At 33.1% G+C, this 16,125-nt stretch overlaps 1 protein-coding gene and 1 long non-coding RNA gene across 2 annotated transcripts in view; one reads left to right on the top strand and one right to left on the bottom strand.

Annotated features, from left to right (window-relative positions):
- Nucleotides 1-13,550, bottom strand: part of LOC134264659 (transient receptor potential cation channel subfamily M member 2-like) — a 48,513-nt gene extending 34,963 nt beyond the window's left edge. Inside the window, exons 1-7 of the mRNA XM_062746922.1 lie at nt 13,535-13,550; nt 13,140-13,178; nt 10,592-10,639; nt 10,148-10,192; nt 8,736-8,777; nt 8,512-8,618; nt 80-183 (exon numbers count right to left, since the gene is read on the bottom strand). Coding sequence (XP_062602906.1) covers nt 80-183; nt 8,512-8,618; nt 8,736-8,777; nt 10,148-10,192; nt 10,592-10,639; nt 13,140-13,178; nt 13,535-13,550 — 401 coding nt within the window. The remainder of the gene's footprint in view (nt 1-79; nt 184-8,511; nt 8,619-8,735; nt 8,778-10,147; nt 10,193-10,591; nt 10,640-13,139; nt 13,179-13,534) is intronic.
- An 83-nt stretch (nt 13,551-13,633) lies between these two features.
- LOC134264656 (uncharacterized) lies at nt 13,634-15,900 on the top strand. Its single transcript, XR_009991593.1, has 3 exons — nt 13,634-13,945; nt 15,331-15,481; nt 15,775-15,900. It is a non-coding gene; the product is annotated as an uncharacterized LOC134264656 (long non-coding RNA).
- The last annotated feature ends 225 nt before the right edge of the window (nt 15,901-16,125 follow it).

The following is a 16,125-nucleotide window of genomic DNA, read 5'->3' as shown; positions in this document are numbered from 1 at the left end:
CATTCGAGGCTTTTAAATTTCAATTTTGTCAATTGGTATCATTAGAGCTTTTGCATTAACTTTTTTTTTGAAAACTTACATTTTCATTTGTAACAACTTGTCCTTCTCAATTTGGCTGGTTTGCCAGTCATTTGCAATATCTTGTAAAATAACACAACCAACCAAAAGATGATGAATTCTAACCTTTAAGATAATAAAATAAACTGATTAACGATATCCATTCAACATAAATCTTTGTAGCTGATAGGTCTACTTGATGATCTTTACTAATTACTCACTATTTAGTTCATCATTGATTAATCCTATTTCGTTTTCGTAATATATATTATTCTTAGGAGTCAGTCCGCGAAAAAACTATGCAAAATTTAAAAATCGTCTTAATGGAAGTTTGCAACTTGGGAGTTTTTAGTGGCTTTCTATATAAAAGTAGAAGTCAGGATATCTACAAACAAGAGGCCCATGGGCCACATCGCTCACCTGAGAAGCTTTGACCATTCTGTTCTTTTCCAGATTTCCCCCTTGTAATACATTATGTATCCCCACCCTACCCCACTGATCATAATTAAGACATTTTGAAATCAACTACCCCATGATCCTTCCATGTGCAAATAAGTTTCAGCTTTTCTGGCCCAGTGGTTCTTGAGAAGAAGATTTTCAAAGATTTATCCTATACATTTTTATGTAAAACTTTGATTACCAATTGTGGCCCCACCCTTCCCCCGGGGGTCATGATTTAATTTAGAATCTACACTATACCAGGATGCTTCCACATAAGTTTCAGCTTTTCTGGCCCAGTGGTTCTTGAGAAGATTTTCCAAGATTTTTCCAATATATTTCTATGTAAAAATTTGATTCCCCATTGTGGCCCCACCCTTCCCCCGGGGGTCATGATTTCTACAATTTAGAATCTACACTATCCCAGGATGATTCCACATAAGTTTCAGCTTTTCTGGCCCAGTATTCTTGAGAAGAAGATTTTCCAAGATTTTTCCTATATATTTCTATGTACAACTTTGATTCCCCATTGTGGTCCCGCCCTTGCCCCGGGGGTCATGATTTGAACAATTTAATATCTACACTACCCTAGGATGCTTTCACATAAGTTTCAGCTTTTCTGGCCCTGTAGTTCTTGAGAAGAAGATTTTCAAAGATTTTTCCTATATATTTCTATGTAAAAATTTGATTCCCCATTGTGGCCCCGCCCTTGCCCCAGGGGTCATGATATTAACAATTTAATACCTACACTACCCAATAATGCTTTCATAAAAGTTTCAGCTTTCCTGGCCCAGTAGTTCTTGAGAAGAAGATTTTCAAAGATTTTTCCTATATATTTCTACGTAAAACTTTGATTCCCCATTGTGGCCCCGCCCTTGCCCTGGGGATCATGATTTGAACAATTTAATATCTACACTACCCTAGGATGCTTTCACATAAGTTTCAGCTTTTCTGGCCCGGTGGTTCTTGAGAAGATTTTTTAATGACCCCACCCTATTTTTGTCTTTTCTTGATTATCTCCCCTTGCGAGGGGATATGTCCCTTCATTTTAACAATCTAAATTTCCCTACACAAAAGGATGCTTTGTACCAAGTTTGGTCAAAATTGGCCCAGTGGTTCTTGAGAAGAAGTCGAAAATGTGAAAAGTTTACAGACGGACAGACGGACGGACGGACGACGGACAAAATGTGATCAGAAAAGCTCACTTGAGCCTTCGGCTCAGGTGAGCTAAAATTGTCGAACCCTGCACCTTTTTTAGTAACAGCTCATTTGCATATCTGTCGAAAATCACACAAATAAGCAAAAATGGAATTAAAATGAATATCTGAATTTTTGTAGGTGTTTTATAGATCATAAGTCAATTCAGTGTTTTCTGAAGTGTCATCTAAGGTCTACTACATATATGTATTAAAATATTGAGCTTGTAAAATATCTGCATTTTGTAAATCAACTTTGAAATACCATACTTTGCTACGATTTCACATGTTTTACTAACAGTCTATTATCGTATTTAGGAACTATTTCTTTATTGTTATACCTTTAAAAATGTGTTTCTATACAAATCTATACGACACATAGTTAAACATTTCTAAAGTTTTGCTGAGCGGGCAAAAAGAAATCGATGATTGACCGCTGAGTGAGATATTGGACCTGTGGATGAGATATTTTATCGCTAATTCACACAATTGGCGAAGCTTGATATCATTTGTGTCCGCTGGTTCCAAACAGTGACGGACCTGAGGTTACATCACGGAAGAAAGTACACTATACAAGTATGTCCAAAAAATTAAATCAAAACATTTATAGACTAGTAAGTTTGGTTCTTGTGTCCGACAAAACGCATGATGCTTTCGAACGTTCAATAAATGTATATTATTAAACTTTACACAAATAATCACTACTAAAACTGAATCTGATTGGCTGAGGATACATGAAAGTCATGTTTTCCCTGCAAGAACACGTCTTGTTCCGTCCCTTCGGACATCTGTTGTTTGACTTTCTTTTCCGGTTAAATGAGCAAACAGTAAATTTCCGAATGACACAGGGGATAACAAACATGGCAAGGTTTTACCAGCCTGGTAGTGAGGATTTCGTATTATTATTGAATGGTAATGTCGCCACTAACATGAAGAAAGCAACATAAAAGGCATGCAGTCAAATGTTTTCGTGATTATTTTGCGGAGTGTTCTGCTTTATCAACGAATTTTGAGGATTTTCTCGTGGAAGATTTAAACAAAGCGTTCAAATCCCTTTACGTAATTAGAAGAAAAACGTCAAGGAAGCTTTTCAAGAGAAGTATATTACAGAATATTCAGTATTTGTTGAAAAGTTTTATTTTAAATATGTAAGGAACATTGACATCGTGAAAGACTCAGAATTTAATGAAAGTAAAGATTGTTTTAAGGTTTCGTCAAAGGTCAACATGACTAAAAAATTATTTTTACAATAGCTCCACAACTATGAGTGGTATAAAGTCAAAACGTTTAGAGTTTATAAATATATCATTGATTAATTGATAGAAAGTATCGCTTGATAAAAAATATTTTTAAAAAGATTTTTTGACAAAAATTGTATCAGAAAATGTGCATATTCAAAGAAAAATGCACCTGCTTAATTCTGTCCTTTTTGTGAAAACCATCATTGCAGAAATAATATATGTTTATCATTGAAGGTCAAGTTGGACGTGAATGGCTCCACAACTATGAGTGGTATAAAGTCAAAACGTTTAGAGTTTATAAATATATCATTGATTAATTGATAGAAAGTATCGCTTGATAACAAATATTTTTAAAAAGATTTTTTGACAAAAATTGTATCAGAAAATGTGCATATTCAAAGAAAAATGCACCTGCTTAATTCTGTCCTTTTTGTGAAAACCATCATTGCAGAAATAATATATGTTTATCATTGAAGGTCAAGTTGGACGTGAATGGTCTCTGAAAGGCTGTTATTGAAAGCATGACATATATACAGAGAAGACCCCTATAAAATACGCCATTTGCAATGTACTTTCACTTTCAAGTCTTAATAGCCATTCTCTGTAACCACTTGAACTTCGTTGCCACGCATGGTCACCGATTTTGATGAAACTTCACCCATGCTTAGTACTTGACACCAGAAACAAATATTAAACAAAATTTCGTTGCTACGTGTCTCGGTTGCTATGGCAACAGCCGGAAAAGTTTGAAAAATCAAGATTTTCAGCCATTTTAAATCTTGACTGTGGCTTAATAAAAACTAGAAAAAGCAAACAAACCATTCTAACAAAAACATAACACCTTGCTGTCACTTATACTGTAAAGAAACTGTTTAGAATATATCTCTAAGTGGTAACCAAGGGTACATTTGGAATACATTTAAAATGCTGAAATATGCTTTAAAACACTCCGTATTCACTAATGGTAGGTGTTACATTCTCAAACTCAATCAACGACTTAAGAAAAACAATGAAAATGTTTGACCTAAAGTATATAAGACAGTATAAGCAATACTACTCTACAAATAACTTTTATGGTTGCCATGGTAACATGGTGTAACCATGCAAAACCAGTAACTAAGATTGGGTTAATGCTACTGTCTTGAGGAAAAACATGAAAATTCAAGACTGGCAAATATGCATCATTAGGACTTGCAACACCAAAACCATAAAAAAAATTGTGTATAATTGCTACTTTGCAGTGTTACCATGGAAGCAAAGTACCAGTGCTTAAAACTAAATTATTTATCGCTGTATTAAGAATTAAATTGCCATTTAATCAAGAAACAAATTAAAGGACTCAGTTTGAATAGTACTTATCTGTTAGAACTGAAGTTGAATATCATATATTGATAAAATTTGATGAAGAAAAGAACACTGTTGCTATGGTTACAAAGAAGGGAAAATGTTCGATTTTGTGAACTTTATATCAATATTAAACCCTGTGTGCCATATTTTTGCATCCACTTAGAGATTGGATGATAGTCAAAATTAAAAGTCAGGTTAGCTGTTCATAAATATCAATCATAAAAGTTTTGGGAGTCTACATTTAAGGGTATGTATCCAAGGAAAGAAAATATTTTTCAGGTTTTTAAGCATATATTTTCTGCTTATTTCCATAGCAACGCTCTATTTAACGAATCTAATCTGAATTTTTTCAAATGGGAAAAATAGGAGCACACCAACATCTTTAAAAATAGTTATGAGGAAATGTGCTTTTTTAAAAGATAGGATCAGATTTAAACATACATAGTGTTACTTTGAAGGCTCTTTGTGGTATAAAAACCTTGGCAACCATTGCCAACCAAAATGAAATATCATATTTTGTTCTTGGTATATGTTTCAAGGCTCTTTTTCTATTATTTGGTCACATTTTATCCTATAATTGCTTTTTATTTTTACGTGTATGACTTCATAAAATTCAATGAATATTTTTTTTTACTTTTGAATACTTTGTTACCATAGTAACGTATGTAATAGTTGATTTACCAAACATGTTTATCATGCATTTGAGACATCTGACCTTCAACTTTTGGAAACAGTCATTGCTAATTGTTTGCTTTGCCGCAAATGTTAACTATGGGGCTCTAAACATGTTAAAAAATGCCATTTTTCAAACTTTAAGGCGTGTTGCCATGGTAACTATAAAACATAGCAACCAATTTTTGCCTGATTTCAGTTTAGGGTATCAATGACTTTTACCATAGAGAGTTTGGAGAAATTCTGAGACTATGCGTGCCACAGCTCCTATATAAAATTTCAAATCATTACAGAGAATGGCTCTTAACTCTTAACATTTGGACAAAATAAACAGGGAAAGCAACTTTCCAGAGACTATCCAAGTCCAACTTGCCCTTCATTGATAAACATATTTTGTTTCTGCAATAATGGTTTTCAATAAGAGCGCGGAATTAATTAGGTGTATTTTTTGATAATATATGCATTTTAAAGAAGAATTCTTCTCAATTAATATTTTTTCCAAGTATTTTTTTTTATGAAGTGATACTTTCTATCTGTTAATTATTGAAAAATTTATAAACTGTAAAAGTTTTAACTTTATACCCCACATAGTTTTGGGGCTATTGTAAAAATAAATTTTTGGACATGTTGACCTTTGACGAAACCTTAAAGCAGTTTCTACAGATTTGAAAAGAAAAGGACTTGGGGAAATTGATTACCCCTCCCATTTCTGAGAAAGACCTCCAGAAACTGTACAACGTCGACACCCATTATTTAATTTTGATGCTCCATGTGGTTTACAGAGAAAAATTTGGTTTGAAATAACTCAGTACCTGTGCAAAAGAGGTTGAGAAAATTTAATATCCATGACAAGACACACATTCAAGATTGATGATGTTGGTAGACAGTATGTGTATAAGTCTGTTGATGAGCTGGATAAGAATCACAGAGCAAATGAAGCGGGGATTGTTACAGATGGTCGAATGTATGAGTTACCATGTAATTAATAATAAATATTAACGATTTAAACAATAATGTATATACTGTAATAAGAGGTCTCTAGTATTTTATAGAATACACATTAATTATTGCTTTTGTCTTTTCAGAGAACAAAATCTTTCCTGTGTTTTCATTTCAAAAGTACTGTATACAGGGTTAGTTTCGCCCTCTTCCACTTGCAAACAATTTTGCCCCGTTTTAAATTCGCCCAGTTTAAGTTCTGTTTAAGAAATTATGCTGTGTAATTTGAATTCGCCCCATTTTCAATTCGCCCAATCGAGAATAGGGCGAAAGGGGCGAAAATAAAACGGGGACGAAAATTTCCCTGTATACAGTATTCATCCAATTTGAATCCCAATAAGAATGATATGTGACAGAGACCCAGAGATTCATTCGACCCTGACGATGGTATATACATATGTAAACACATCTGTAGGGAAAACGTTGACCAGCTTTATGTCTCAAATGTGGGGAAACCATTCTGTGTGCGACAGGTTTCACTGTTTTAGATGTTGCTGGTATCAGTGGGCGACATATAATGAAAGTTTTCAGCCATAAATATGAGACGTCGCTCAAATCATACTCCCCCTTTATAAATGCCGAAAGAAGAGGGATATATCAGAAAACCTAAGTGCAATCCTTGGACACCAAAATACAACAAATTAAAAGTAAAAGTAGTTCTTGAAATAGTTTCAGAAAATTTGAGTGACTGAGCCATTGACTTTGAAGAGGACTTTAAACTTGACCCTATCGATAATTATTCCAATGTTCTCTTTGAATTTGATCAAAGAACGCCTGTGTCTGAAAATCAGTTAGGTGTGTCTAGTAGAGGACCTGGAAGTTGCCGAGTCCAAATTAACACAAGTAATGAACTTGAATGTTGATTTCCATTGCTTTATCTACTGTTACAAGACTGAATATTTTTTATTTTAGAGTCTAAAACATTTACAGTACTTGTACTGTGATAAAAATGTTATATCAGGTAATCAAATATTTTTTACCTTATGTTAAACAAAGATTGATTGATTGATTGTATACTGTTTAACGTCCCTCTCCAGAATATTTCACTGATATGGAGAAGTCACCATTGCCGGCGAAGGGCTGCAAATTTAGGTCTATGCTCGGCACTTTCGGCCTTTGAGCAGGGAGGGATCTTTAGCGTGCCTGTAAGACACTAATTTAAATTGTGATATTTCTGAGATCAATTTGTTAATTTTGGCTGTTATTAAAATGGGTTTTTTATTGTGAAATTGTGATATTTCTCAATTTGCCAAATTTTATTTTTTCATTAAAATTATTAACACTTTTTCTTGTCTATGATACAAAGCAGTTTGTATTTTTTTTTAGAGAGGATATGAAATAGCAGAAGTTTCATGATGTTTCTCAATTTACTTCAACAGCTGTTGAATTAAGACGAACTTTTAGTGTGTTAAATAAATTTATTAAAAATGATCATGATCATTTCTATTCATATTATTTTAATGCATTGCTTGATTCGGTATAATAAAAAAAATTATTGCATGAATGTTCGGAAAATATGAAGATTTCATCACACATGAAAAATTATATTCCCCTCGGGTGTTGCCCTTGGGAAAGTTAAACTTTTCATGGGTGAATAAATTTCCATATTTCCCTCACTATTATGTATTATGTGTAAGTATACAATGTTCTGTATAATATTATATAATATTCAAATGAAAAAAGATGCTAAATCTAATATATATCTTTTTTAAAAAAGGAAAACCTGATTTAGATACTCGATATCACTTTTTACTCATTATCTTAGTCCCCTTTTACAAATGTCATGGAGCTAGATTGTTTAATATCCCCCTTTTGTTGGAACTCTAGTATAAAATTGGGTATAAATGGTTGTAAACATGGAAGAACGTCATGTGTGATCATGTTTTATTAAGGTGGCTCATTATACTACTTTTTGATGATGTACTACGCAAAAAATAAACCCCCATTGTTTCGACTGTTTTCCTCTGAGGACGAGTTGTACAGGTACCTCTATAATATGACCCTGACCTTTAAAACGCTTTAAAAATGTATGTAACATGCGGTGTTATAAAGAGTGAAAACAAAGTAACGGATTAATTATGCGTAAAACAAGAAGGGTTGCTTTTAAGCAGAAACAAAAAAAAAAAAAAAAAAAAAACAGCCAGATCTTCGCCAAACAAGTAATGTACAATTTCATAACGGTGCATGCAGTGAACTCTCTCAATCAATGACTTGTTTTTATGGAGGAAATTCGAGTTAAAATCTACCACCTTGTTGATCTTAAAAAGTTATTTAGTTGCACTACTTACTTTGTTGGTGTTATTTATATATTTGCTTTACTGATTCAAATATATACTCTGGCAATTTAAAGATTTGTTCTGAATTTTAGATGTAATGTTCAATCGTTCCTTAGTGTTTTGAGTCTTGGTGAAAGTGGACTTTTTATACAAAATATTTTGTCATGATACTCTGCAAATTGATAGTTGAAAAAAAAAATCGGACTACCTTAATAGGTATCAAATATCCAAATGGATTTGCAACATTTAATATTTATTCAGATTTCATACTAATGATCTACTTACACTTCCCGTCTCAATCAGCTGTTTGGCACCTTCAAAATATTTCTTTTTCAGTAGGGCAAAAAAGATTAATCCAAAAAGCTCCGATGTTTTAATATCTAGTCCCCCGACTAAAATTTAAAGAATGTAAATTAGGTGGTATATAAAAGTAATTTACAGATATAAACCTTATCATGAGGATACCCAATAGTACATTTGAGAACTGAAAAGAGATTTTTGACACCAACCTTTTTTTGAGTCAACTGCGTCATCATCATCTTCTTCTGAATCTAGAATATTCATTCAGACATATACACAAATAAAAACATAACAAGAACAAAGCTCGCATGCAAAGCAAAGACGAGATGTTCTTCCGTTCAGTTTGACCGGAAGGGACGGTATAAGTTAAAACGCCACCAGAGACTTTAATTTTTTCAATTTCAAGTTGAAACTTCCCTTGCAGTACATTTAGGTGTACAATGGAAATATGGACATTTTTTGTGATTAAAAATGTATTCATAATCAGTATGGCAATTATTTTAAGTACATTATTTATATAGGATAACTGTTCTTATGATTAATAACTACGAGGGGTGATCAAAAAGTTCGCAAACTATCTCTATATCAAAACCACAACTCAGATTAGAATGAAATTCAGTACACACATAGCCATACACAAGTTCAATAAATAGCATATGCTGAAAAAAGTTTCTATCCTTGTTTGTGACGTCACAATGTGAAAATGACGTCACTATTTAGGTTACTTGTGACGAAAAATGGTTGTCTCTGTCGAACTCGTTCAACAAACGACTGTACAATTTATTGTAATATCTTAGAAATCTCTCTACAGTATCATATAATAATTTGTAGACAGTTTATTGAGATAAATTAGTTCCTATAAATTCAATTAATGATTGAATTAATCGTTTTAATGAAGCAAGGCTGATGGTTAAAAATGATACTTGTCATCTTGCCCAGTGAAAGCAATTTTGAAAAGATATGAATTTTTAATTAAGCAATTTGCAATCAAAGACCTCCAATTAGCACTTTGAAAAATAGTTGAATATTTGAACAATGATATAAGTATTAAATACCTAAGATATCGTTTACTTTAGATTTTAAACATATTAGATATGATAAAAAGGATGCACCCATTCTCTATCCACCTTGAATAAAGGTCTCTCCAGAGACAGAAGATTTGTGTTTTAATGGTCGCCATGCTTATTTTTGGAAAGGATATTATTATCCACCCATTCTGTTGCCGAGATATGACCATTTCTGACAAATGAACTGTTCTTGTCATAAAAATTAACTCACATGGAAAGAAATGTAAAACTCAGAAAAATCTTTCAACTTTTGTGACAGAACGCTACGGAGGGGGTCACGTGACCGCCAATATCACGTGATTCGCGCATGCGCAGAACCGTGGTTGATGTGCATTAAAATCGGGGAGGATTAATTTAAAATATAATCAACATTAAAACTAAATATTTTTTCTTGTATGGAAGTTATTCAATTAGTTTGCCAACTTTTTGATCACCCCTCGTACATATCTGGGACAATTAATTTTTTATATTTAGAGTTTGTCACGTGATGCGAGAGTCACGTGATTTTAGCACATTACTAGCTTTATTTAGGCATTTAGTTTTTTGACACCAACCTTTTTTTGAGTCATCTGCGTCATCATCATCTTCTTCTTCTGAATCTACAATATTCATTCAGACATATAGAAAAATAAGAACATAACTAGAAGCTCGCATGCAAAACAACGACGAGATGATCTTCCGTTCAGTTTGACCGGAAGGGACGGTATAAGTTAAGACGTCTCCAGAGACTTTTATTCTTTAATTTTAAGTTGAATCTTCCCTCTCAGTACATTTAAGGTGCGCAATGGAAATATTGACATTTTTTGTGATTAAAATGTATTCATAATCAGAATGGCAATTATTTTAAGTACATTGTTTATATCGGATAACTGTACTTATGGTTAATAACTACATATTGGGGACAATTAAGTTTTTATAGAGTTATCACGTGATGCGTCAGTCACGTGATTTCAGCACATTCATAGCTTTATTTAGGCATTTAGATTTTTGACACCAACCTTTTTTTGAGTCATCTGCGTCATCATCATCTTCTTCTTCTGATGAATCTACAACATTCAATCAGGCATATAGAAAAATAAGAACATAACTAGAACAAAGCTCGCATGCAAAGCAAAGACGAGATGATCTTCCGTTCAGTTTGATTGGAAGTGACGGTATTAGTTAAGACGTCTCCAGAGACTTACATTCTTTAATTTTAAGTTGAATCTTCCCTTTCAGTACATTTAAGGTAGTTCTACACTCGGCGCTAAATGGGCTCAATCTTAAAAAATCTGCTTTTATAAGTTAGCTATACATCCCAGCAATTAATAGACACAAGAAAAATCGTCAACATGTTCACTTTTCCGCTATTGCCTATCGGAGTACATGTACATACCCCGAAATGTAAAATACTGAAAATTACCTATCCTAGATTTTGTTGTATTTAAATGAATTAAAGTCTAAATATTCAACTTTAATACATAAAATAGAGTAGAAACCAGTTAGTAAACCATATACAATCATTTTTTTGCATGAATTATTATAATTATTTGCACTTTGTTAGGCTAACGTATCAAAATGAAATATGAGAAAATATGCTTCACATGTCAATCTCGGTCATTTTAGAAAAATTAATCTATTCAAACTTCAAAAATTTGCATTCTTTTTACTAAAAAACATTTAACAAAAAGAATTAGCTAAAAAAAATGATATGTTGACGCATTACTTTTCATGGTATGAGCTCTACACTAAAGGGACCCCCATAATTTCATTCTTCCAAAAATAATATATTGTCACATTTTCCTGTAGTACTGTTAAAGTTTGAGCGTATACTTGTATTAACAAAGTTGTACATATTTAAAACAATAATAATACACACCCAATACCTATTGTCCCTAAAATTTATCTTATAATACTCTAAAACATTAAAACACCACTTGTCTGTAAATTGGAGACAATGAAAATGGACGTGATTGACTGATTCTCACAAACCGGATGCTTTTGTTACAGAAAGTAAGTATGCTGCAAGTGAATCAACTTCTTTCATATAAAAATAATTATTCTAGCCTAAAGATAATTTTGCATTGTGATTGTTGGGTAAGCCGGTTGGTGGGGGGATATGCGTCTTTTGAAATAATTATTTTCCAAAGTGAATTTTGTAATTTTTGATGAATAAAATTAATCAGATTTGTCTAAGTGAAATCGTAGTAATTACTTTTCTTGCGAATTATCACTATTAGCTTTAACTTGGCCACTGACAATATTCGCCCCGACTTTCATGTACTGATCATGATGTAGCATGTTCGTAGTCCATGTTATCGGCGCGGCATATTACACATGTATCATTCACAGAAATGTCGTTTTATTACCTAATTTTTTCTCTGTCAACCGAAAGTTGTTCCAAGTCTTCTCTTTTTAATTAATTTAGTGTAGAATCACTCAGTGTTTGTACGTTTGTTGACACGAGCGACTTCGAGCAAAATCGTTACCGGATATTTAAAACGCTAAGTAAAAGTCAATCCAATATAGTTCAAAAATCACATCTCGGAAAAAGGAAGTGTGGTTCCGGTTTTACTATTCGTATATGACGTAGTGCGAGTGTAGACCTACTTTTAAGGTGAGCAATGGAAATATCGACATTTTTAGCTCACATTTTTTCAGTCGTCCGTCCGTCTGTCCGTCTGTAAACTTTTCACATTTTCGACTTCTCAAGAACCACTGGGCCAATTTTGACCAAACTTGGTACAACGCATCCTTGGGTGAAGGGAAATTTGAATTGTTAAAATAAAGGGCCAAGTTCCTTCACAAGGGGAGATAATCAAGAAAAGACAAAAATAGGGTGGGGTCATTAAAAAATCTTCTCAAGAACCACTGGGCCAATTTTGACCAAACTTGGTACAAAGCATCCTTGGGTGAAGGGGAATTTGAATTGTTAAAATAAAGGGCCAAGTTTCACAAGGGGAGATAATCAAGAAAAGACAAAAATAGGGTGGGGTCATTAAAAAATCTTCTCAAGAACCACTGGGCCAATAAAGCTGAAACTTATGTGGAAGCACCCTGGGATAGAGTAGATTCTAAATTGTTCAAATCATGACCCCCTGGGGTTGGGCGGGGCCACAATGGGGAATCAAAATTTTACATAGAAATATATAAGAAAAATCTTTGAAAATCTTCTTCTCAAGAACCACTGGGCCAGAAAAGCTGAAACTTATGTGGAAGCACCCTTGGGCAGCGTAGATTTCAAATTCTTTTAATTATGATCAATGGGGTTGGGTGGGGTCACAATATGTATTACAAGGGGGAAATCTGGTAAAAAACAGAATGGTCAAAGATTCTCAGGTGAGCGATGTGGCCCATGTGCCTCTTGTTTGTGATTAAAATGTATTCAGAATCAGAATGGCAATTATTTTAAGTACATTAATTATATCGAATAACTGTTCTTATGGTTAATAACTACATATTGGGGACAATTAATTTTTTATATTTAGAGTTGTCACGTGATGCGTCAGTCAGGTGATTTTAGCACATTCATAGCTTGATTTAGGCATTTAGATTTTTGACACTAACCTTTATTTGAGTCATCTTCATCATCTTCTTCTTCTGAATCTACAATATTCAGACATATAGAAAAATAAAAACATAACTAGAACAAAGCTTGCATGCAAAGCAAAGACGATATGATCTTCCGTTCAGTTTGACCGGAAGTGACGGTATAAGTTAAGACGTCTTCAGAGACTTTTTTTCTTTAATTTTAAGTTGAATCTTCCCTCGCAGTATTTTAAGGTTTGCAATGCCATAGAAATGGGATACAAACTTTCTCATTTTTGTAAATCATGAAAATCTATACTTTTCATGAAAAACCATGTCTAGAAATGAACAGAGATATCTTAATTTGTGTTTATTGTTGTTATCCAATACTAGAGATTCAAACAACAATATTTACAGTTCAGTTTTAATTTTACACTCGTAAGTGGTCATGTTATGCATTGCAAAATGTCAAAAAATATAGTAAATTTTGATCAGTTTTTACAGACTTAAAACAAAAAAATGCAGCCATCTACAAATTAAGCAATAAAAAAACATGAAAGGTTGATATTTGGTTATATTTAAACAATTAAAAAATTGGTGGGCAAATAATATGTGTAAAAGAAATTCAAAGGTGAATATCCATTTTTTCTGCATTTTGAAGCATTTTTTGCTTCCAAATTACTTCCCTTGGATTACTCTCTAGCGTTTGGAGGTACAATATGTAGGCACTTGTAGTGGTAAATAAATAGTTTGGTGAGAAAACTTATCAAAGCGGGTCCGGGGTGAGGATTGGCAGTGTGGAAGAAGGAAAAAGGGCCAAGATATAATACATAAGAAGACAAGAGGTAATTATAAATATTACAAATGGTAAGTATGTATACCTTTTCCCCCATTTTATTGGCTTGCATGCATGTAACCCGAGATTCCTCTGCTATGAAAATTGTGACACCTGAAGGGACCTCTGTCCTGACTGTCCCCGGTACATTTACATACATAATTACATAAAAATACATGTTGGTGGCAGACCATGAAGACATGAATCAGGTCAGACACAATCTCTTTATATAACCAGGTCCAGTACAATCAATTGATTTGGCTAGGTAGATAGCTGTAGGCCTATATTTCAAAGCAACTTCCAAGTCGCTTGCGCAGTGCAGTGTTTAGAGCGTCTGCTCTAGAATTGCAAATTAAGGAGTAAATGCTTATATCGCAGGTTCATATCCCACTGTGGGACGTGGAGACCAGCCCTTCGGATGCTATCATATACACTTAGGTTCCGTGTGGCAGTAGCCAGTAGGCACTGGAACAAAAAAACCCTCACTGTTCAATGGTCGTGAGTGACAAGTATAGGACAAAAATTGTATCTCTCTAAAGGCAAGTGGTGGGTCTCTCCATATTTGTATTAAAAAATTCTAAAGACTAAGAGACATTATACAGTCAATGTAATCTTCTTAACCTTAAGTGAAAGTTTCCCTTTTCAGAAAAGAAAAAAACTCCAGGTGTATAAAAATATTTGAAGATGAAAAATCATGGTACGATGAAATCTTTGTGTATAACAGTAAATCCTTATACATTACAGCCATATTATATAATACACATACTCATATATATGAAACTAAAAGGAAATAGTTCTGTCAACAGAGAGGTTAAGCATTTTACCGTGTACGTCTACCTCTACATGTAAACCTAGCAGTGATTTTACATCGTGTTCTGTTTAACAATCTGCACGTGTACCGGTATGTGTAAAACATCATTTCAGCACGACACTTTTCAATCCATTTGTATCAAATAAATCTATGACTTGAAATAAAAAAAGATACACTGGATGTACGTTATAAACACTCAAATTCATACCAAACACCAGCTGAAAAATAAATATTCTGTAGTTTGAGTTTAAGAAGCTACAAGTTCTCACCTACACGTACTTGCGAGTCTATACATTGTGAACAACTTGTAGAATTACGCGGTATGCAAAACTGATGACTTAAATCGCATAAAAATATGGGATTTCCCTAGGGACACGTACACGGTCATCTGCTTAACCTCTCTTTTATATAGTGCTTGACCTGTACATATCTTTGTAAGGATAATATGACTTTCCTTTTGATCATGTTGACAGAAAAATAATTAATATATAGATTGATTTTTATTATAAAATTAATTAATTTTTATCTTGAATTTAGTGATTTTTAACAAAAATTAAATTATATTGATTTTTTTGTTTTCAAAGGATTCACCAAAGAGGATGAAAAGGAAAAGGAACAGGAACATATACACATGTAAATCATGGCTATCACAGAATTCAAATGAAACCTTGAAGTTAATTTTGGAAAAGACAATTTCAGGAATTGGGACAGCTTATAGATGCATTTCTCTTAAAGGTAACCGGTTTCAAAAATCAAATCTAAATTGTTAGAAAAACACAGTACTACATGTAGTAATGGTCTGCTCATTTCTCTTTCATTGATCAAAATAATTTTTAAAATCATAATAATATATGAATGTATCAAAGAAAACATGTTTAACATGAACACCTGTCATAATGATCATTAGAAAAACACCTCTTGATTTAGGGTTTGCTTTTATATTTATGCATTCAATTTAATTATGTATTTAATTCAGTTTGATATTTGTCTTCATTTGAAGATATTGAAAATTGTATTTACTTGTGCAGGTAGAAAAAAATCATCTTAAATATATGAGTGGAGATGCAACATCATGAAGTTCAAAGTAAAGTGCAAAGCTGAATATCATAAAATCTCCAAACAACGGTGAAGCCTTAAAAGTTGGAGATATGGCATTAAATTTTTTCCTTAAAAAGTATCATGATGTCTGTTACTAATAATTTAGTTTCCCAAATGAGGAGCAATGTAGCTGGCTTGTCAGAGTGATTTTCCTGAAGATGAAATTGGAAATGAGAATATTCATGTGTGTCTCCATACTGGAAATCCTCAAGATTCAACCATATTTCTAAGTGACTCAGTGAGGTCATTATTTAAGGAAGCTCTTAACAGCACATTAATGA

This window comes from Saccostrea cucullata, unplaced genomic scaffold (assembly GCF_032062105.1).
Source record: "Saccostrea cucullata isolate Sc308-1 unplaced genomic scaffold, CSIRO_AGI_Scuc_v1 ctg1162, whole genome shotgun sequence".
NCBI classification, from domain to species: domain Eukaryota; kingdom Metazoa; phylum Mollusca; class Bivalvia; order Ostreida; family Ostreidae; genus Saccostrea; species Saccostrea cuccullata.
Note: the sequence above shows the minus strand (reverse complement) of the source record. Positions and strands in the feature narration are given on the sequence as shown.